This window comes from Aotus nancymaae, unplaced genomic scaffold (assembly GCF_030222135.1).
Source record: "Aotus nancymaae isolate 86718 unplaced genomic scaffold, 86718_ANA_hifiasm-v0.15.2.pri h1tg000007l, whole genome shotgun sequence".
In the NCBI taxonomy this organism is placed as follows: domain Eukaryota; kingdom Metazoa; phylum Chordata; class Mammalia; order Primates; family Aotidae; genus Aotus; species Aotus nancymaae.
The window spans coordinates 54,039,991-54,062,353 of NW_026988418.1; the positions used below are offsets into that span (position 1 = coordinate 54,039,991).

The following is a 22,363-nucleotide window of genomic DNA, read 5'->3' on the forward strand; positions in this document are numbered from 1 at the left end:
GGTCTTGAACTCCTGATTTCAAGTGATCCACCTGCCTCAGCCTCCCAAAGTGCTGGGATTACAGGCGTGAGCCACTGCACCCGGCTCAAATCTATTCTATTTTTAAATTTATAATACTCAGCTGGGCACGGTGGCTCACACCTGTAATCCCAGCACTTTGGGAGGCTGAAGCGGGTGGATTATGAAGTCAGGGGTTTGAGACCAGCCTGACCAACATGGTGAAACCTCGTCTCTAATTTAAAAAAAAAAAAACAAAAATTAGCCAGGCATGGTGGTGCATACCTGTAATCCCAACTACTTGGGAGGCTGAGGCAGGAGAATTGCTTGAACCCAGGAGACGGAGGTTGTGGTGAGCCAAGAGTGTGCCATTGTACTCCAGCCTGGGTGACAGAGCAACACTCTGTTTCCAAAAAAAAAAAAAATTATAACATTTAAGATGTTAAATTTCAGTTACTCCCCTATACTACTGGTAAGAGTACTCCATGTTTACCTTATACATAACTGAAATATCGTTCTGTTGATTCCTCATTTTTATTTGTATATTTACTAGAGAGAAAATTAAAATTCCCCCAAATTCAAAAAATCCTAAAGTAATACACTATGTTATCAATCTTTAAGGAAGACTTACTTTTCAACCTCATCTGGTTTTTCCAAAAACAAATTATCCAAAGAAAACAAGCAATCATTTGATTTCAGCATTGTTGAAAGCTGGACTTTGTCATAAATCTACAAAACACAGAAAAAGTAGTTTATATTTTATTTATAAAAATGTAGAAAAATATTTTTGCATATATCAATGATAATCACTAATTTTCCACAGACTCCTGTAAAATATAACCACAGACTATCCTTCCAGCTTCATCGTCTGCAACTTCCTCTAAAGCACTTCAATATTTAATACATTATTCTCTGTTTTCCACTCATTCATGGATTCACACTTGCTCCCTTCTCTTAATAGTGCACCCATGCTTAGAATGTGTTTTCTTCCATTCTCCAACTGGCAAATTCCTATCCATCCTCAAGGTATAGGTCAAATGTCACTTTTTCTTCAAAGGCTTTTCTAAATTTGTCCTCTTCCTCAAGGCAGAATTAATCAGTCTTCTTGGGCTCTTAATACTTTGTTCATACCATTATTTTTGAGTCAGGACAGCATTATTTTACTGTGACTGTGTGCGCCTCTAACAATATACTATGTACATATCCAGGAATTTGCTTGAAAATAAAGAGGAGAGATTAAGGAGTATTGAAGCAATATTGACAACGAGTTGATTACAGCTAAGGCTATGTAATAGGTACATAGAATTCATTATAATATGGTTTTTTAAGTATGTTTGAACTTTTTCAAAATAGAAAAATTACAAGTTTAACATATGTATGTATATTTACATTCATACTATATAATATATATACCACATATGTTTACATTCTTTTTTAAAAGATAATTTTTGGACTCAGAGATAATATCTAAACATAAAGGATAAAAACATTCAGCATTGGCAACTTTGGAACATAACAAAAATCTAAGGCTGAACAAAGACTGAAACGTGGTAGAAAACTAGTTCTCTAGAAACATCTATTGCTCCCTTCACATTAGAATTATTATTTCCCTGCATATCCCAATTTTTTCTAAACTCTTAAACATGATAGAACATTCTATATGACAAAACATAAAATCAGATGAACAAACTGTAAAACATAAATCACATTTCTGTTTCTTCTGTTATAGTTAATACATTGTAAATATATCCTCAAGATAGAAACTACAATAAAAGAAATTGTATTAATGCCATCTAGTGGAGAAATACGCATTACCAAGTCAGATTATGTCTCTCCAATTTTGAATCCTCCTTGATGTGGGCATGAGATACAAGTAAGTGGCAGTGATGTGGGGAAGGGAGAATGTTTCCACATACACCACTCGACAAATGCTACTGGTAAGAGAACTAAACCTGTATATGTACTTTAGAGCTGTTCTTATTGCTACAGAATATTTGCTTTCATTATTGGGTTCTTCCCCCTCCCATCTGTTTAATATGATTGTCCTCTTCATTTTTCTCTATCTCTTAATCAGTTACCAACAAAAACAAATAGTAAAAATGAAACAAATTAGTGTGGTTCTATAAATGTCTAAAACGATTTGACTATATAAAAAATAGAAGCCTAGGATAACAGGGAAGGAAGTAGTCATTCAGAAATATGTAAAGTCTTTAACAACTTTAAGTAAACAATTTCAAAACTTGAAAACAATTACCTGAAAAAATATAAATGAAAATGTTAATCATGTTTTTATATTGCTCAAAAAGTAACAAATAAAATGTTCCCTTTCTAGTTTTAGGAAAACTATGTTCAAACAAAACAAACTTTTTCCAAAATAAAACTCACCAGATCACTTTTGTACAACTTTGCTACCTTAGAATTTAAGTCAAAAATCTTAAGGCTAACATTTATATACCTGAATTCTTTCTTTCCAAAGCAGCTACAAATAGACAATAAAACTACAAATTTAAAACATTTGGGAAGAAAAGTGTTGCATAAACTAACAAAAACCTCCTATACAAACAGTAAATATTTTCAAAAGAATCTTTGATTTGATTTCTAGTTCTAGCATACAAGAATATAACTTGTTTTGGTTCAGAATAAAAACATCAGGTAAATATTTTAGTTCTGATACACTCCTATGGGAAAAAAAACACCCCTTATCTAAAAGTGTGCATCCTCTCATCCTGCATTATTTTTCTTCATAGCATGAACTGATAACTAACACTATAGTATATGCTTAGTTGTTTATCATGTTTCTCCCTTTAGAGCAAGCAAGGACTTTTTGCTCACTAACGTGTTCCAATAACCCAGAACAGTGCCTGGCACACAGTAAATGGTCCATAATTATTTATTGTGGAATAAATGCATAAACAATAACCAGTTTATAAAAATAATGTTAAATAAAAATACTTTTCTGTTAACTTAGAAACTTAAAATTTGATCCCCAATCTTCAACCTTCAGTTTAAAAGTGTGAAAAATTTTTCTAGTTCAGGATTTATGTAAATGAAATCATGAAGATTCTAAAAGATGATGGATTTAGCACTTTTATTATGTAAATAAATCTTAAAAAAAAAAAAGATCCTAAAAGGGACCTTGCTACAGTTGAGTATGAGTTTGTGATGTGAGCCAATGCTATTTAAGTTAAAGTTCTAGGTTTAGATTCAGATTTTCTAAGTTCCTATTATTTATTATTAAAGTTTTAGTTTCAGCATGTGGCACAAAATTAGATTGCCAAACACAATAAACAATATCATTCCAAGTAGTTTTAAGTGTCTGCTCTACTACAATCGCTGTTAAAATACTTTTTTTTCACACTACATTAATTTGTGGTGCCGATCTGTACTTTCTCTAGTTATATTAATGACCATTCACCATTTTGTCTATTATCATCTTTACTTACTGTATAAAATTTCAGGTCTATCATTAATTTCTTACAATTTTTACACAGAAATATATTCCTTATTTTAAAAGTACAGAAACTCAGATGATTTGCTAGAAATTTCTGTGAGTGAAGGAAGAATTCGGGACCAACATTTACGGGAATAACCGACCGTCACAAAAAACTGCAGAGAACTTGACTAAGAAGGAAAAATCAACGGGAACAAATTACTCGGAGGCTTGGCCAGGGAAAAGGACCACACAACTGTCGGAGCCCCAGATCTCACCCCCTCTCCCCAGTTTCCAACCGGGCGGGAAGGGTCAGGCTGAGAACCGAAAACAACTTTGTGGAGTCCCCAAGGAATATCCTAAATCCAAGGCAGAGGCCTTAGGGCCCCGAGAGTGGCGCAAGCTCGGGGCGCTGGGGCGCCTCACTTCAACCCCGGGGTCCCGGTTCCTCCCACCGCTGTGAAACCCGGCGACTCAGACGCGCACACAGCGCTCGCTCAGGGTGCGCCACACACCAGAACACAGACACAAGAACCAAACACCAATTAGCCGACTCAAGGGGGCGGGCCAGACGCCCAGTAGGTCCCACCCGGGCGGGAGTCCGGTCCGGCCTGCAGCCGAGCGAAACTCAGGCCGCGTCCTTTCTGACTGGAAACGCAGCTGATGCGTCGGGCGCGGGCCTGCAGCCTGGGGTCGGCTGGCGACCAACAACTCACCGCGCCCGTCCGTCCACTGCCTGCCCCGCAGACGGCTCCAGAGCTCAACCGCTGCTCGGGCGGCTCGGCTGTGTCCCCACCTCCCCACGGGCGTCTGACCCCGGTCCCCACCTAACCCGCGGGCGTCCAAGCCGTAGTCTTCACTTCCCCGCGGGCAGCTCCGAGGCCAGTCGAGCGCCGATTCATCAGCCACTCGGAGGACCCCCAGCCTGGCTAAGCCGAGCTCCAAGCAATGGATCGCTCGAGCCCCCTACCTCCCACTTCCTGCCTCTTTTTTTCTCCAAAAGTTTATAACTGGTTTTGACTATATCTCTCACAGGTTACTGTGTCTATTCTCATTAAATACAGCTCCTAATCTGGGTTCTACGGGTCTACTAAGTGGTACCCTTTCACTAAGCTAGCCTGCTTCTCTACCCCTACAACCACGACTCCACAAACATACCCTGGCCTGCCTTTCTCATAAAAGTTAGCCGGGCCTCAGCTCTGGTACTGCCAGTCTCTACTAACCTAAAAAGTGTTTTACCTGTATTATTTATAAAATATCCCAATGGTGCTCATGAGGTAGGTATTACTGAGAAACTTGATTCAGAAATAAAGTTAAATTTCAGAAATAAGTGCTCTAAAACACAATGACATTTAAATATGTTTAGCCAACATGAATTTATAAAAAACAGGGCAGTAATGTGTTCTTAAGCTGTAAAACTATAAATTAATCCTTTTAAGTGTCTTTAGAATTGTCCTCTGAAGATTGACAAGGAATGTTTTGTAGATGATAAAATAGCATCGAATCAATGACGCTTTTCTTGCAGATATTTATCCTTCCTTTGGAAACCCACACCTGTGACATCTAGGGCCAACCTACTGCTGTTTCACTGCCCTATTCCTGTTCTCTTGTTTCCTTGCACCTCTACTGTTAATTAGCTGTATGACCTTGGAAAAGACCCAACCTCTAAGTCTTAATTCTTCATCCTCAGTGATACTAATAAGCTCTTAACTCCTAGATATTGCTGCAAGGGTTAGATAAAATAATATTTGCAATAGTCCTACCACACAGTAAATGCTCATGAATATTAATTTCTTTCACCTCTAAAATGTAAAATTATTCCAGTAATTGGATAGGCCAGTTATTTGGATAGTGGTAAAATAACAAGTCTTTGTCTCTTGGAGAAAATAACATTTTGACTGCATACACTATTCTTAATAGAAAGGTTGAATTATCATTCCTCTAAAAAATACTGGAGAGGAAAGTTACTTTCCAAAGACTGCATAGAGGAAATTATCTTAACAAAACAGTGCATTTGTTATAGTGAACCCCGCAATGTGTTGAAATTCGTATGTTGAATTCTAACCCCTGATGTGATGATATTTGGAGGTGGGACCTTTGTGAGGTAATTAACTCATCAGGGTAGAGCCTTCATGAGCAGGATCAGTGCCCTTGTAAGAGGCCAGAAAACTATCTTGCTGTTTTTCTACCATGTAAGGACACAGGAGGATGGTATTTGCAAGCCAGGAAGCAGGCCCTCACCAAATACCAGATCTGCCTGCACTGTGATCTTGGACTTCTCAGGCACCAGAATTGTAAGGAATGTTTATTGGTTAAGCCACCCAGCCTGTGGTAATTTGTTATAGCAGTTTGTACTAAGACTCGGTTTGAGTGATAAAATTACAGAATTCAGCAACAGGCAGGTACAGGGGGAGTCTTACTGTCAAAGCAAACAGCAGCAAATGGCCACCATGTTCATAAACAAAATCATTCATTCATTCACTCACTCATTAATTCAAGAATATGTGGGGAACCTATAGAGCCTTATCTTTCTCTTAAAATCATGCCATAAAAATGTCAACGCTTCAATTTTTAAAAGGAAACCTCGGTACAGTGATAAAGTTACTAAAAATCCTATGTTAGGGTGATATGTTGCCATCGTTTTTAGTAATGTTGCCACATTTCTCAAGAAAACATTATAATCCTAAAAATTTAATTTTAAAACCAGTGCAAAACGTTATAAGCAGTCCTCCAAATTGAGTAACATAACTAACATTTGAAATAATAGTCTTCTGGATCAACTTCTGGCATGACTGCATAAAGAGCTCTGCTAACTCACTTCTCAGTGAAACTGATGAAAATTATAGAAAAACAATTCAGACTCTCTGGAGATGATCCTCAGGGCAAACAGCAAGAGAAGAAACATCTCTTCAAGAAAGAGATATAAATATTTGGTAAGATAGGCAAGAGTCTGTGGTATTTTATCCAAGATTCCCCAGTCCCAGCTTAGGGAGACAGGCTCCATTCTAGACAGCTGCAGCCAAGAATACAGAGTTCTCTCTGCACCCAGCTCCCACTAGAAGGCAGGCTTTCTTTCTTTCTTTCTTTGTAGTAAAACATGCATAATATTTATAATTTTAACCATACATAAGCATATAATTCAGGAGCATTAAATACACTCACAATGTTGTATAACTATCACTCTTATCCATACTCAAACTTTTTCATTATTCCCAATAAGAAATTTGTGCCCATTAAACAGAAACTCCTTCTTTTCCCCTTTCCCTAATTCCTGGTAACCTCTATTCTACTTTCTATTTCTATGAGCTTACCTATTTTAAGTGCTCCATATAAGTGGAATCATACAATATTTGTTCTGTTTCTGAATTATTCACTTAGCATAATGTTTTCAGGGTTCATCTATGTTGTAGCATGGATCAGAATTTTACTCCTTTTTAAGACCTCAATAATATTTCATTTTATGTATATACCACAGTTTATTTATCCATTAATAATCCTGTCTGATGGGCATTTGAGTTGTTTCCATGTTTTCACCTTTTGGCTATTGTGAATAATGCTGCTATGAACATTGGTGTGTAAATATCTCTGTTCAAGTCCTTGCTTTCAATTCCTTTGTATATGTACCTAGTAGTGGAATTGCTGGGACATATGGTAATGTTATTACAGCCAATGCCATGAGTTCTAGCTGATATAGCCAACATAACCAAAATTTTCTTTACTTCTTTACACACTGATTAGTCAATTGGAATTGATATTTAAAAAATTAATCTCAGCCCGGGCAACACAGTGAGACTTCATCCTTACAAAAATTTTAAAAACTAACCAGATATGGTGGTGTGTGCCTGTAGTCCTAGCTGCTTGGCAGGCTGAGGCAGCAGAAGGCTTGAACCAAGGAATTCCAGCCTGCAGTGAGCTGTGATCCCACCACTGCACTCCAACCTAGGCAACAGAGCAAGACTCTGTATCTAAAAAAGCAAGAAAGAAAAAGAAAAATTAGTGTTGATGGCTCTAGAGATGCAAGAACCAAGAAATGTTGAGATTTCAAGACTATTTTTCTGCAGGTGACAGCCAGAAATGTGTTGTGTTTTTTATTGTCAGATTTTGACAAGAAACAGTAAAGAGATCATTGGCAAGAATCTGAAAATTACAAAATTAATGTCTGAGAAAACAAAAGAAAAGAAAAAAGGAAATAAAAGTAATTTGATATGATGGGATTCTTGGGAGGAAAGAAAAGTTTAGGGAGTTAGGCCCAATTCAGTAGATATTTAAATAGCAAAAGGAAGACCAAATTGAGCACAAACCAAAAGAATAAATTCTTCTCTTTTATTTTTTTTGAGGCAAAGTCTTGCTCTGTTTCCCAGGCTGGAGGGCAATGATGTGATCATGGCTCACTGCAACCTCAATCTCCTGGGCTCAAGCAATCCTCCTGCCTTAACCTCCCAAGTAGCTGGGATCACAGGTACATACCACCACATTATACCTTGCTAATTTTTTAAAAAACTATTTTTATTTTTTGTAGAGATGCGGTCTTGCTGTATTACCTAGGCTGGTCTCAAAGTGGTTGCCTCAAGCAATCCACCCAACTTGGCCTCCCGAAGTGCTGAGATTACAGGTGTGAGCCACCATGCCAGGCCAGGATAATTTTTCTTTAGGAAAGATTTAGTAAATATCTATGTAACCAAGAACATAATAGACTTAAATTGATTAGAAAGCAATTCCTTGAGTTACAGCTGGCTAAGGAGAGTGTTTAATGGTGTTGTATAAAATTCTATACTCATATTTCAGGAAATCTGTTTTTCTTTTCTCTTCAGGCAGAAATTGACTCCTCGTACCAAAATGAATTTAAAATATCTTCTGTTCTCCAAAGTCAAGAATGTTGATCCTAATAGAACTGCCAGACAGAGTGTTCCAATTAGACCTAGAACCAATGCACCATACAACCACAGACAGCTAAGGTATATTACAAAGAACATAAGTTTTCCATAGAAATCAGTTGAGAAAGACTCAGCATTCAATGGCTGTTTGTTGTACTTGACTTTATAAGTAGATTCCAAAATGTGTTAACACAAACTCTGAAGTAGGAAGCAAACATCCCAGGAATGAAACTTGAGGACAAAGAGAAATATTCTACACCAGCATAGAATTATTTCCGAAGTAAAAATTAATGCCAGTTTCTTCAGGAGGAGTATGTGGGGACTCATAACTGGTGTATGGGTGTTCTATGGTTAGTTGTATTTAGGTTTGTGAGGCAACTATACATACTTCACATTGAGTATACTAGGTTTAGTCATTCTTAGCAAATTCTATTGCCATTATTATAAAGTCCCTGTATAAATAAGGATTAACATATTCCTTCAGGTGGTTGGTATGAAGTAGACTTTACCTGACCATCATAATTAAGATTCTGGCATCCAGAATTTTATATAAGATTGTCTTAATGAAAGATGCAACACATTATATCTTCAAAAAGATTATTTAAAGAAACTTTTAGACTCCACTGACAGATATCTTTAAAAGATATTTAAATTTCAGGAATCAGAGTAGAAAACATACTTTTAAAAAAGCATTTTTTGTAATCAGGAGACAACAGATGCTGGAGAGGATGTGGAGAAATAGGAATGCTTTTACACTCTTGGTGGGAGTATAAATTAATTTAACCATTGTGGAAGTCAATGTGGTGATTCCTCAAGGATCTAGAAATAGAAATACCATTTGACCCAGCAATCCCGTTACTGGATATATACCCAAAGGATTATAAATCCCATGTCTTCTACCATAAAGACGCATGTACATGTATGTTTATTGAGGCACTGTTCACAATAACAAAGATGTGGAACCAACCCAAATGCCCATCAGTGATAAACTGGATAAAGAAAATGTGGCACATATAGACCATGGAATACTATGCAGCCATAAAAAAGGATGAGTTCATGTCCTTTGCAGGGACATGGATGAAACTGGAAACCATCATTCTCAGCAAACTGACACAAGAACAGAAAATCAAACACTGCATGTTCTCACTCATAAGTGGGTTTTGAACAATGAAAACACAGACACAGGGGGGGAACATCACACACAGGGGCCTAGGGGCTGGGGGGCTGGGGGAGGAATAGCAGGGGATGGGAGGATTGGGGAGGGATAGCATTAGAAGAAATACCTAATGTAGATGACGGGGCAATGGATGCAGCAAACCACCACCATGGCACATGTATACCTATGTAACAAACCTGCACGATCTGCAGATGTACCCCAGAACTTTAAGTATAATAAATAAATTTTAAATAAATAAATAAGCATTTTTGTTATGTTTTGTTTTGTTTTTTATCTCAGGACAAAAAGTAATTGGCAGAATCTTGCAACAATATGATCAAAGATTAGTTAATATTATACATATGTTGTCCGGAAATAAGATAGTTTCTACAGGTGATATAATTTTGTAATCAAGAGATATTGCAGTGGTACAAATAACCAGTTAAGATACTGGACAAATTGAGGTATAGACAGAATAAGAAATAAGAAACACTATGTAGAAGCAGGAATAATGCATTTGTCTAGAATCTCTTCCAGGAAATGGGGAGAAGGAAGAGATGCTATCACAACTGGCAGATGATTATTCATTTGTGATATATGTTGAGTTAGGATGCACTCAAGCACAGGTTATCTCATGTTTACATCAAAGCATTGAGAAACCACAGTACATACAATAGCATGTATTTTAGCATTTTGGGTAATCCTTGGAACAAAGTTGTGAGTGCTGTATACATGTCTACCCAGAATCTGAAGCCACTACAAGGGGAAATAGACACATCAGTTTTTATACAACAGCTGCCACCACCAATAATCACTAGAGAAGGAAAAGGGGCTAAATGTGAACATGTTCTCTAGAACTTCTGGCTGCTCATGGCTTCCACCAGTCCTGAGAACATGAAATAGCTTTCTGGAAGGAGAGAGGGATGTTGAAGTGCAAAAGGAATAGAGTAGCTCTTCAGTAGGGAATGAGTGGTGAGGTTAGGACCAGCTCAGCCCAGTGCCCAAGTGCCCTAAGGGAGACACATTCTAATCCAGGGAGCAGCAGATGGAGCAAGAAGCAGCAAGAGAAGCTGCAGGGACCAGGCTATGGAGGAGAGGCATCTTAAGCAATACCCACAGACCATTCCCTGGGCCTGGCCCCAGTAAGTCTTCCAGAGTTGAGAATCCTGCCTTGGGCAAGATCTGCTAGCTTCAGAACGTGTTACCGGGGTAGAAACAGTGAAGCAGGCAACAGAACTGTCACCATGGCTTCGGGGGCAGCTCCAGAACTAAGAGCTATGAAATCAACCAGGAATGTAAGCCTGGTTTATGAAAGTGTATGCTAGTATGATGATTAATTGAACTGATTGCTAAAGCCAGGAGAGTTTGTCAAGCCCCTTTCCCTAGTTGTCAGCTGAGAAACCAGAGGGACTATTAAGTAGGGAGTGTCAGAGAATCTAGGATTCCAACAACTGGGGGCATGGTCTCAGAGTAATAATTTTTCATGGTCTTTGGCAGGAAATGAGTTACCTGCATTGTTATCTTGCTTTGTCTAACTCAGATTAGTGGCTTATGAATCATCAGTGTCACAACAAAATTTAGTAGCACTCTACAGTTTAAAAGCATTTGTTCATTTAATGGATGGGGAAATTTTCTGAGAATTCATAAAAATGGTGTGTGTGCATGTCTGAGTGAGTGGCTGAGGGTAGGTGCCTTGTATGCATGTGTTATGGGGAGAGAAGGACAATAGCATGAAACCAAGCAGATAGAGAACAGATTAGATAAATATATTAGATGTATTAGAACATTGTCCTTCCACTAGTAAGTAGAGTAGTGTGGGTTACAGCAAGTCCCAGTGAAAGCATTCTGCCCAGGAACACAACTTAAAAGGTGAAGGCTGAGGATTTAAGAAAAGACATGGAGACTGAGTGGGAATTAAAACCCTATAAGCCCAGAAAACAACAAGTAAGATATGAGAGTGATTAATGTAAGAGTCAAATGAGTTAACGTATGTTGGACATCTTTCAGATACCTGTGAAGTAAAACGGCTAACCAATTGTAAAGTATCACTGAACGTTAGGAACTTTATTCACCTATTTTGTTTCTTAATTAACAGAAAATATAAAATTTGCTACCCTAGAAAAAAAATTACAGCATTAGCTCGAAAAATAAGTCCTGCCAAATCCCGCAACCTGTGCTCAGACTGTCTATTTCAACCACACATTAGGAATGAGCAAGTAGCTCACTCAAGTAGTAGGAAGTTTCTTTTTCCACAGGATGCTTTGTATCACAAGTCATTTGGGGGATGTTTTGACAAAATAAGTTATTCTGTAGGCTATAAGATATAATACTGGAAAGTTTAAACATAGTTTTTTCTGGATAAAAGTACCATTTACATGATTTAGCTGATATTTTCCCCAAATTGGAGGAAATAGTATCCCAGACATGAATATTTGATATCTAATATGGTGATTCTCCCTGAACTTCCCTATGTATGATCTCCCACTCTTTCTACAAACCACACTATTTTCTTTGAATAGCAGTTAACACTGATTTTTATTGTTACTTAAACGTTACAATTAGAAGTATATATTTGAAATATCTAGCTTTGAACAAATTCTCATTTTATTTGTAACATCTACTGCTATCCAGAGTGGACTTAAGGCATAAATATTTTTTTCTTTCAACTTAACTTCCAAATGGCATCTTTCCTAACATACTCATATACACAAGTCATATTAAAAATATATACAGCAAAGCATCCTCTAACAGCTCTAAATTTTTAAATATTTTATGTTCCCCAACCTAACAGCTGTGCTGCCATATGTTTTGAATTTTTTGAACTTAGGGAGATTTTGTAGCAGATCACAAACCTGTATGGTCTGATAGCACATGACTGGATCACTTCTCAGCCTTTTGGCTAAGATCAAGTGCAGTATTTGTTCTTATCAGTTTAAAGCACATGACTGGAAAATCTCCAACGTCAGAAATTAGGGGCTATTGATATGTATGCAAATAGAAAAATGGATACGACTTAAGTACAAAGCTAAATGATTCTTTTCGAATCATACCCAAAAAAATTTTTTTAATTTTCTATTAATACCCCAACATCTAAACCAAAAAATATTTCTAAGCCTCAGTAACTTGTAATCAGAATGTCTCAGTTGATTTATATTTCCTAATTGAGAAAGTTTCTCAAAAGCTTCTTACCTATACTTTCATTTCTGGATACTAAAAATGAATAAAATCTTAGGTAAATAAATAATTCCAACTCCCTCATTATACTGAGAAATATACAGTTATTGCTTTGCTTAAGATAAAAAAAAAAATAGACATTGGCAGAGCCAGCAAACTCAAATTTCTGTATACCTGGTCTCTTGCTCTTTCCACAAACCATACTCTTTTCACTGGACAAGACTCAGCAGATAACACTTGGAATTTTGCATTCCGTTTATAAGAAATATTGACAACAAAGTGTTTTCAAAGGTGGGAAAATAAGAAAGTTAGAAAGCCTAGAACTTAAATAATATGTTTAAGCTGGGGGATTGAGGAAGGATAGTATATAATATAGAGAAGAAAAGACTAAAAGAAAATAATTGACTCTTTTCAAATAGTTGAGGAACTCTTGTAGTAGAATAAATATTCTTTGCTTTTATATGTATGGTTTGAAGGCTAAACCAAGACCACTGAATTAGGGTTGTTACTGAGTGAGAAATAGATTTCAGCCATGAAGAATTATATAAAAAAGGTTTTCCGTTTTTTCCTTATAAAATGTATTGATGAATAATTTAGGTACAATAAACTGCATCTATTTAAAAGATACAATTTAATGAGTTACAATAGTTGTATATATCTGTGAAATCACCTTAACAAAAAAACCACAGAACATTTCTAGCCCCCCCCACCAAATTCTTCATTTCTTTTACAGTCAATTGCTCCACCTGCTCTTGGCTGCAGGCAAACACTGATCTGCTTTTTATCACTATATAGTAGTTGTATTTTATATAAACAATCATATATCATGTATTCTTTCGTGTCTGGTTTCTTTTACTTAGTCTAATGATTTTCAGATCCATCCCTATTGTTTTATAAATGAGTAATTCATTCCTTTTGCTGAATGTTGTTCAATATAGTTTAGTATTATTGGGGAATAGTATTCAATATACGAATATAATACACTTTTTAATCTATTCACTGGCTGATGGTCTTTCGGGTTGTTTTCAGTTTTTAGTTACGGTGAATAACATTGCTATGAACATTTGTGTAAAAGTTTTGTGGTCATGTTTCCATTTATTTTGCTTATATACCTAGGAGTAGAATTACTGGATTATACAATAGGTGTATGCTTACCTTTTTAAGAAAGTTCCATATTCTTTTTCAAAGTAGTTCTACCATTTTACATTCTTGCCAGCTGTATTTGAGTTCCAGTTAATCTTCTGCTTTGCCAACACTTGCTTTTGTCAGTCTTTTTCATTTTATCCTTTCTAATGATTGTAATGGTATCTAATGGCTGATAAAGTTGAGCATCTTTTCATGTACTCAATATCTTTCATGAAATGTTATTGAAGTGTCTTCTTATTGTTGAGTTGAGATCCTTATCTATTCTAAATACCAGTTAATCCTTTGTCAAATACATGACAGAGAGTATTTTCTCCCATACTGTGGCTTGCCTTTTCATTTTCTTAATGGTGTCTTTCAAAGAGAAAATATTTCATGTTGATGAAGTTTAATTCATAAATGTTTTCTTTCATGATTCATGCTTTTTGTGTCCCATCTAAGAAATGTTTGCCTATGTCAAGTAGGAAAAGATTTTCACCTATTTTATTTTCCAGTAGTTTTGCAGTTCTAGCTTATCTTTAGGTCTGTTATATATTTCAGTTAATTTTCCATATTATGTGAGGTAAGAGTAGATGTTCTTTTTTTCTTTTTGTTCCCAGATGGATATCCAGTTTTTCCAGCAGTTTGTTGATTACATTTTCTCATTGAATTGCTTTGGCACTTTGGTTGAAAAATCAATCAGCCCTACATGTGTGGTTCTATTTCTGGACTCTAATTCCATTAATGTAAATATCTATATTTTTATCTTATTTTTATTTTTATATTTAAAGTGTATGTTCATATTTAGAGTATTTTCTTGTAGTCAGCAGGTGGTCAGGTCTGCTTTTAAATCTATTCTGATAATCTTTGTTTCTTAACTGGAGTGTTTGGTCAATTTATATTTAATGTAATTATTGATATGGTTGGGTTCAGTCTACTATTTTATTAATTTTCTATTTGTCATCTCAGTTTTTATTTCTTCGTTCTCCCTTTCCTGCCTTCTTTCAAATTATTAAATATTTCTTATATTTTTATTTGAATTTACCCCTTAGCTTTTTTGTCGTTGTTGTTGTTTGTTTGAGACAGAGTCTCACTGTCACCAGTCTGGAATGCAGTGGCATGATCTCAGCTCACTGCAACCTCCACCTCCCAGGTTCAAGTGATTCTCCTGCCTCGCCTCCTGAGTAGCTGGGACTACAGGTGCCAGCCACCACACCCAGATAATTTTCATATTTTTAGTAGAGATGAGGTTTCACTATTTTGGTCAGGATGGTCTCGATCTCTTGACCTGGTGATCTGCCCATCTTGACCTCCCAAAGTGCTGGGATTACAGGCATAAGCCACCTTGCCCAGGCTGGAGTGCAGTGGCGTGATCTTGGCTCACTGCAACCTCCGCCTCCTGGGTTCAGGAAATTCTCTGCTTCAGCCTCCTGAGTAGCAGGGATTACAGGTGCCCACCACCATGCCTGGCTAATTTTTTATTTTTAGTATAGATGGGGTTTCACCATGTTGGCTAGGCTGGTCTTGAACTCCTGACCTTGTGATCCATCCGCCTCGGCCTCCCAAAGTGCTAGGATTACAGGTGTGAGCCACCATGACCGGCCTCTCTTAGCTTTTTAATCATACCTTTTCACAGTTTTTAAAGTAGTTGCTTTAGGTATTGCAATATATATATACTTAAATTTTCACAGTCTGCTTAGAGTTAAAATAGCACTTTTTGTAGCAATGTAGGTCTATTTGCCCTCATTCCTGCCATAATTTATGTTATAGTTCTCTACATTACTTCTACATAATATTTTAAAACCTTCAAGGCAATGTTTTAATTTTTGCTTTTCAAAATTATATATACTTTATTTTTTATTTATTTATTTTATGACTCAGTCTCCGTAGAGACTGCCAAAAATTGCCAACGCCGACTATATTTCAAGTCGTCATAGCAGGGTATTGGGAATAGTTTTCAATTAGCAATAATCGCGCCTTGGCTAAACCTCATTGGCTACAATACTGCCACTGTGCAAAGCTAAAATTATATATATTTTAAATAAATTAATAGAAAAAATAGTTTTCCACAGTTACCCACATATTTAGCATTTCTCATTTTTCTCATTTCTTCCTCCATACCAGAAGCAATAAATTGGTATGTACAATATTTATGTCAATAAACTGCACCTATTTAAAAGATACCATTTAATGAGTTATGATAGTTGTATGTATCAGTAAAATCACTACCTTAATAAAAAATACAGAACAGTATTTATTTTAAGTCTTGTATATTACTAAAATATTGGGCCCAGATAGGTGATTTCCTTGAATACACCAAGACTTGTATAAAACTTTCTTTCCAACCTTATCCAAAACCAGCAAATAAGATTGTCTTTCAGTATGTTACTCTCTGCACTCTAAATCACAGAAGTCTCATATTCTGTAACCAGAAAGCCTACACTTTCAGTGTGTTAATATGAACTTTCAAAATATTTTTAGGATTATTGCTTTATAAACTTACTGCAAAAAGGAACTTCTGCCTTCATGTCTTTAGTAACTACATTGCTCCCAACTTTCAAAGTGTTTGCTTATTTATCATTAATAATTTGACTCAGGAAAGGAAGGAGCAGAAAATCTTAAAGATATAGACTTAGAAATCTTAGTTGTTTAAAGATAAGTCAAAATTGGTGATAAAAATTCTCTGCAACTGTAATGTATAAAGGTAGTTTCAAAAATCATACTTTTCAGAATTTGAGAATATTTTACAATAAATGGTGTATATAACTGTAGTATGAACAAAGTTCAACTATATTTTGCTTTCATGATAGGTGTAATTTGAGTGATTCTATTTAACTTTATTCTTACTGAATAGATACTGCCAGATATCCACCAAAATCCATTTTTCTCATCTTTCATGTGAATGAAGTTATAACTGAGCTTATCTCACTAGGAACAGCATTTATGCCTCCAACTTGCAGTTAGAGTTAGATGGAATAACACACTGAGTTCCTGACAATAAAATGTGATGAAAGTGAAGTGCGTCACTTCTGATTCAGACGTTCAGATATATTCTCTTTCCCACCCGTGAGAACTCAGAATGAGCCAGTTTTAACCATGCAGATGACATCAGTGCCCCAGGGATGACAATATACAAGATGATGGATGGAACATGGGTCCTTAAATTATCACCACCAGAAGGGCTGTCTGCCAGTCTGGGACAATCACAGCAGACTATTACATGGGTGGAAGAAAGCTTTACTTCTGATATGGTTTGGCTGTGTCCTCACCCAAAATCTCATCTTGAATTATAATCCCCAAAATCCCCACTTGTCAATGACGGGACTAGGTGGAGGTAATTGGATCATAGGTGAGGCTTCCCCCTTGCTGTTGTTGTGATAGTGAGTGAGTCTCAAAAGACCCGATAGTTTTATAAGTGTCTGGCATTTCCCCTGCTTGCACTCACTCCATCCTACCACACTGTGAAGAAGGTACCTGCTTCTTCCTTGCCTTCCTCCACAATTGTAAGTTTCCTGAATCCTCCCCAGCCATGTGGAACTGAGTCAATTAAACCTCTTTTCTTTACAAATGACCCAGTTTCAGGTATTTCTTTATAGTAGTGTGAGAGTGGACTAATATACCTTCTTTCAAAAAACTGAATTTGTTAGTTAGGTGTCTTTGTTTCAGCAGGCTAGCCTTATCCTAACATACCTTGAGTTTAGTCTCAGCACTTCTAGGTGCTGAGAATAATAAGGACAGGGAGAATAGTCAAAGCAGCAGATTCTACAGTTCCATGTCCTTTCACACAGGGCACCAGCAGAATGTGCACTTGTCATTCCAAGTGTAAGATTTCTTCCAGGCAGCTATGTGAGTTGATTGGGCAGAGAGACAACGTAGATACAAGTTATTGTCTACAGCAACTTTGACCAAGGTCAACAGAAGAAATAACAGATACGCATAATTGCCAATAGCTCTCTTAAATGAGAAGACCAAAGTTAACTGTCTTAAAATAATTCACATTCTTCACCTCCCGTCCTTATTTTCTGGGACACAAACCCCACCCACTTGTCCCCAGTCTTTTCCCAAAGCGAAGCTAAGTGATCAGGAACACCATTTTGAACAACCCCAGAAGGTCGCATTCACATCAGAATCTAATTACTGTTTCCTACATGTTTTTCTATATTATAATATTAATTATTAGCCTAAAGTACAGCTTCCATTGTCAGGGATGTTGGGAAGTGGGTAAAAGTCTAAGGTTTTCCTGTGAGAATTTAACTCTTTTTTGGTGAAATATGTACTATATTCTTGACTTCCTTACTCTTGAGGGCAAAAGAATGCAAACTATTTTATAGTCCTGCCTGCTTTGTCTCTCTGTTTTGTTTCCGTCTCCTTAAAGTCTCACTGACCTGTACAATATCTCATGAATTCACTAACTTCCTAATAGTCGGCTTCAAATAATTAAACTTGATATATTTCATCCTCTAATATAATAGAGGTTCCTTCTCAATTTTTCTTCTAATTAATATCTCCCTCAAAAAAACCTCTTTCTCTCAAATCATGAAAGGCTGTTCCTTTTCCAACTTCTTTTTAAAATCTCTGAATGCAGCAGGATTCCTGATTAAGACGCCATTTTGTAACTCTTTCTGTTAGAATGCCCATTCCTTGGTAGCTCCTTGTTGAACACTTCTATAGTGACCTCATGGTCTGTCTTGGGTTCCAAATGTGTCAGAGATATCTGGAGCCTCACTAAATATGTTTGTTCTTCCTGTGCACAGAGTTTACTACATTTCCTTCCCAGACCCACTGTCTTTTACAGGATCAAGAGACAAATTCTTATTGTATGATTATAGGGATGTGTCATCCTGGGGCCAAGGCAGTTAACAGATAATATGTCTTTTCCACTTTCTTTATATTTGCTCCTTGGCTGTCAGATAGAGAGGATCCAGGAGAAACTCAAGATCCTAGAAGAAAGCAGAGCCATGAGACAGAAAGAGCCTGAGTCCCTGAACTGTCAAGTAGAAGGCCGCCTGTCAAACATCTCATTAGACTGTGTTAAGCACAAGAAATAAACTTTCGTTCTTTTAAGCCATTGAGATTTTGGAGCAGGGAGGTAAAGGGGAGGGGACAACATTGTTACCACATTGTAGCTTTGCCTGCCCTAATACACCATGTAATTTTTCTTCAATTATACCTGAATATCCTCTAATTTTGATGATAGAATAAAAGTAATTGTATGAAACTAATTAAATCACACAAAAGATAAATTTTAATTTTTTTTCTGAAACATTTAACTCTAATAATTTCTGCTATTAATTTTTCTTAATAAGTTGCTATTTAGGTTATAGCCATCAATGCCTTCTCACTAAGGAGAGAGATTTAGAGGTTTGGATGGTCTTAATTCTTAAGCAAATACTTTAACTCAGTTATAACACACCTACATACAGAAAAGTACGAAAACTCTAAGTATATAGCTTGATGATTTTTTACAAAGTTAACACTCTTGTATTCCCATCCCATCCCATAATCAAGAAATAAAATAATCTCCTTCCAAATTCAACTTCCATAAATTAGTATTGCCTCTACTTGAACTTTATGTAAATTGAATCATATATGTACTCTTCTGTTACTGACTTCCTTTGCTCAATATTATGATCATGGTTAAGAATGTTTCATGTAGTAGATTTGTTGACTTTCATTGCTGTTTAGTATTCCATTTTAAGAATGAACCATATTTGTTTAAGCATTCTTCTGTTAATGGGTATTTTGGTTGTTCCTGTTTGGGAGCTATTACAAATAATGTTGCTGTGAACACTCATATACATATCTATTCGTGCACTTATGTATGTATCTCTATTTGGTTTATAACTGAAAGCAGAATATCTGGGTCATACAATATGCACATGTTGAGTTTTAGCAGATATGCCCAGGCTATCTTTCAAAGTGGTCATACCAGTTTACGCTTTCGCTAATTGCTCCACACCTAGCTAATTCCTCCTTTTTTTTTTTTTTTTCCGAGACAGTCTTGCTCTGACACCCAGGCTGGAGTGCAGCGACAAAACCTCGGCTCTCTGCCTCCCACGTTCAAGCGATTCTCCTGCCTTAGCCTCCAGAGTAGCTGGTGCTATAGGTGTACACCACCATGTCCAGTTAATTTTTGTATTTTTGGTAGAGGTGGGGTTTCACCATGTTATTCAGGAGGGTCTCAACTCCTGAGCTCAGGTGATCCCCCTGCCACAGCCTCCCAAAGTGCTGATATTACAGATGTGAGTCACCACACCCAATCCCTACCTAATTCTTGGTAGTGTTAACTTTTTAAATGTCAACCATTCTGACAGGTGTGAGGTAGTATCCCATTGTGGTTTTAATTTGTATTCCCCCTACCTTTTCTTTCTTTTTTTTTTTTTTTGAGATGCAGTCTTCTCTGTCACCCAGGCTAGGGGTTACAGGCAGGCACCAGCACATTAGGCTAATTTTTTGTATTTTTATTAGAGAAGAAGTTTCATCATTTTGGCCAGGAGGGTCTCGAACTCCTGATCTCAAGTGATCCGCCTGCCTCGGCCTCCCAAAGTGCTGGGATTACAGGCACGAGACATCGTGCCTGGCCTAATTTGTATTTCTTTTATTGCCAAGAAGCCTGGGCACTTTTTCACATTTTTGGGGGGCATATACAAAATGCCTTTCCCAATTTTTACCTCCTCTTAATAAGGTCCTTTGATAAATGGAAGTTCTTAATTTTAGCAATGCTCAATTTATCAATATTTTTCTTTTTGATTAGCTCTTAGTTTAAGAAATCTTGGCCAACCCCAGGTCATAAAGTTATATGTTATCTTCTAGAAGTGTTATTGCTTGATTTGCACAAGTACTGATTTGTGTATTAATTTTCCATAGGAATATTCAATTAGTCTGGCACTATTGAAAAGACCATCTTTTCCTTCACAAAACTGTAGTGGCAGCTTTGTCATATGGTGAGTTTGTTTTTGAGCTCTATAGTGTTCCATTGATCTATTTTTCTACACTTATGCCAATACCACACTGTCTAAAATATCACTTTAAAATAAGTCTTGGTATTTAGTAACAGAAGTTTTCTAACCTTATTCTTTAAGACTTCCTTTTTATATGAGTTTCCATATAAATTTTAGAATTGGTTTGTCAAATTCCAGAAAAAGTCTCACTGGGATTTTTATTGGCATTGCATTGAGTCAATAGATTGATTTGGGGAGAACTGAAATTTTACAATATTGTTATTATCAGCTGATTTCCTGTTTATTAATTTTTTTTAATTTTTTCTTGTTTCATAAATTGGAATATAAAGTTCAATGTTTGCTCATCTTATTTAATGCTGCATTCCAGAACTGAAGAATACTTGGCACATTGTGGGTTCTCAGTAAATATTTTTTAAAGCAGCAAATTAATATTCTACTGGGGTACCTATTTTGTCCTCCTCACCCCCTTTTCTTGACAAGTCCAACTAATTCTTCAGATCTGAAATCATATGCTGTTTCCTCAGGGGATGATCCTTGCCTGATCTCCCAGACAGAGTCAGGCTCCCCTGTTATCTGTCCTTGTTTTGACATTCTCTATTCTTAAATTCATACTGTTACATAATAAAACATTATACAGGCTAGCCTGCCCGCTCATGCGCGCTGCGGATTGTTACTCCGCTGGACCTGCTGGGGAATTCACCTTGTTACTGCTTTATATCTTCCACCCCTTACAAAATCAGAAAAGTTGTGTTTTCTAACACCAAAGAGGAGGTTTGGCTTTTTGTGGGTGATTCCCAGACACTGAAGTGCAAAGAAGAGACACTCCTAGAAAAGTAAAATATGACTAAAACCAATGGAGAAGAGCCCAAGACCGGGGGCAGGATGGAGAGATTCCAGCAGGGAGTCCGTAAACGCACACTTTTGGCAAAGAAGAAAGTGCAGAACATTACGAAGGAGGATGTTAAAAGTTACCTGTTTCGGAATGCTTTTGTGCTGCTCACTGTCACCGCTGTCATTGTGGGTGAGTCATTTGATTAAAAACAAACCTGTGTCTTGTTTCTCTGGGGCATCTGGCTGCTACGGGAACATCATCAGACGAACTACTTGTAGGTATCAAAATGATAGCCCAGGCTTTCCTCTAAACTTGATGATTTTTCTCCATAAAATGACTGTTTTGGCATGTTTGGAGCACTATATGGTAAACCCATCATTAGGCATCATTAGGCATTATACAAATCAATTGTATGAGGAAGGAAAATAAAATATTTTCCCATTTCATGTAAGGATAAAGAAGTGATAATTTAATTATTAGGCATGACAAATCAAGCATGCTACATTTGACCAAAATGTAATTATATACAATGTCAGTTGCACTTGAAGCTAATTTATACAACTAGTACACCTAAAATGAGATGTTGGCTCTGAATAGTAATTATAGTCTAACTGGTGCTGACTTGAAGCTGAATGTCAGTGCTTAGACACAGAGGCCAAATCTTCTATGTGTTTGCACTCTCTCACCCAGCAACTGGGAAAGATGGATTGGGGAAAATGTTAACACAGATCTCTTTCATTCATTGCTTTGCAGAGCCTGCCATAACCAGCTATACCTTTCTTGAAACATTTTCATCTGTTACTAATTTAGCAGGGT

At 36.8% G+C, this 22,363-nt stretch overlaps 2 protein-coding genes, 1 non-coding gene and 1 pseudogene across 12 annotated transcripts in view; 2 read left to right on the forward strand and 2 right to left on the reverse strand.

Annotated features, from left to right (window-relative positions):
• HFM1 (helicase for meiosis 1) overlaps window positions 1-4,304 on the reverse strand; it is a 125,736-nt gene extending 121,432 nt beyond the window's left edge. For 6 of the 10 annotated variants that reach the window (XR_010341225.1, XM_064372617.1, XM_064372616.1 and 3 more), the window contains exons 1-2: window positions 4,144-4,215; window positions 629-726 (exon numbers count right to left, since the gene is read on the reverse strand). Coding sequence is in view for 8 of the 10 variants with exons in the window: in XM_064372617.1 (XP_064228687.1) it covers window positions 629-699 (71 nt within the window). In the remaining 2 variants the exon portion in view is untranslated. Of the gene's footprint in view, window positions 1-282; window positions 299-628; window positions 727-4,143; window positions 4,216-4,254 lie in introns of those variants that run through there. The other 4 variants (XM_064372612.1, XM_064372614.1, XM_064372619.1 and 1 more) reach the window with 4 other exon arrangements.
• Window positions 4,305-12,336: 8,032 nt separating this feature from the next.
• LOC135273544 (U2 spliceosomal RNA) lies at window positions 12,337-12,496 on the forward strand (annotated as a pseudogene).
• A 3,138-nt stretch (window positions 12,497-15,634) lies between these two features.
• Window positions 15,635-15,775, reverse strand: LOC135273554 (U4 spliceosomal RNA). The gene has a single exon (XR_010341333.1). It is a non-coding gene; the product is annotated as a U4 spliceosomal RNA (small nuclear RNA).
• Window positions 15,776-21,357: 5,582 nt separating this feature from the next.
• Window positions 21,358-21,753, forward strand: LOC105704808 (excitatory amino acid transporter 1-like). Its single transcript, XM_064372621.1, has one exon. It carries the CDS (start codon window positions 21,556-21,558, stop codon window positions 21,751-21,753), a length of 198 nt encoding a protein of 65 aa, XP_064228691.1. The 5' UTR covers window positions 21,358-21,555.
• The last annotated feature ends 610 nt before the right edge of the window (window positions 21,754-22,363 follow it).

Bases quoted from the DNA above. Each gene is read 5' to 3' on its own strand.
- LOC105704808 (XM_064372621.1), top strand. From the start codon at position 21,556: ATGACTAAAACCAATGGAGAAGAGCCCAAGACCGGGGGCAGGATGGAG.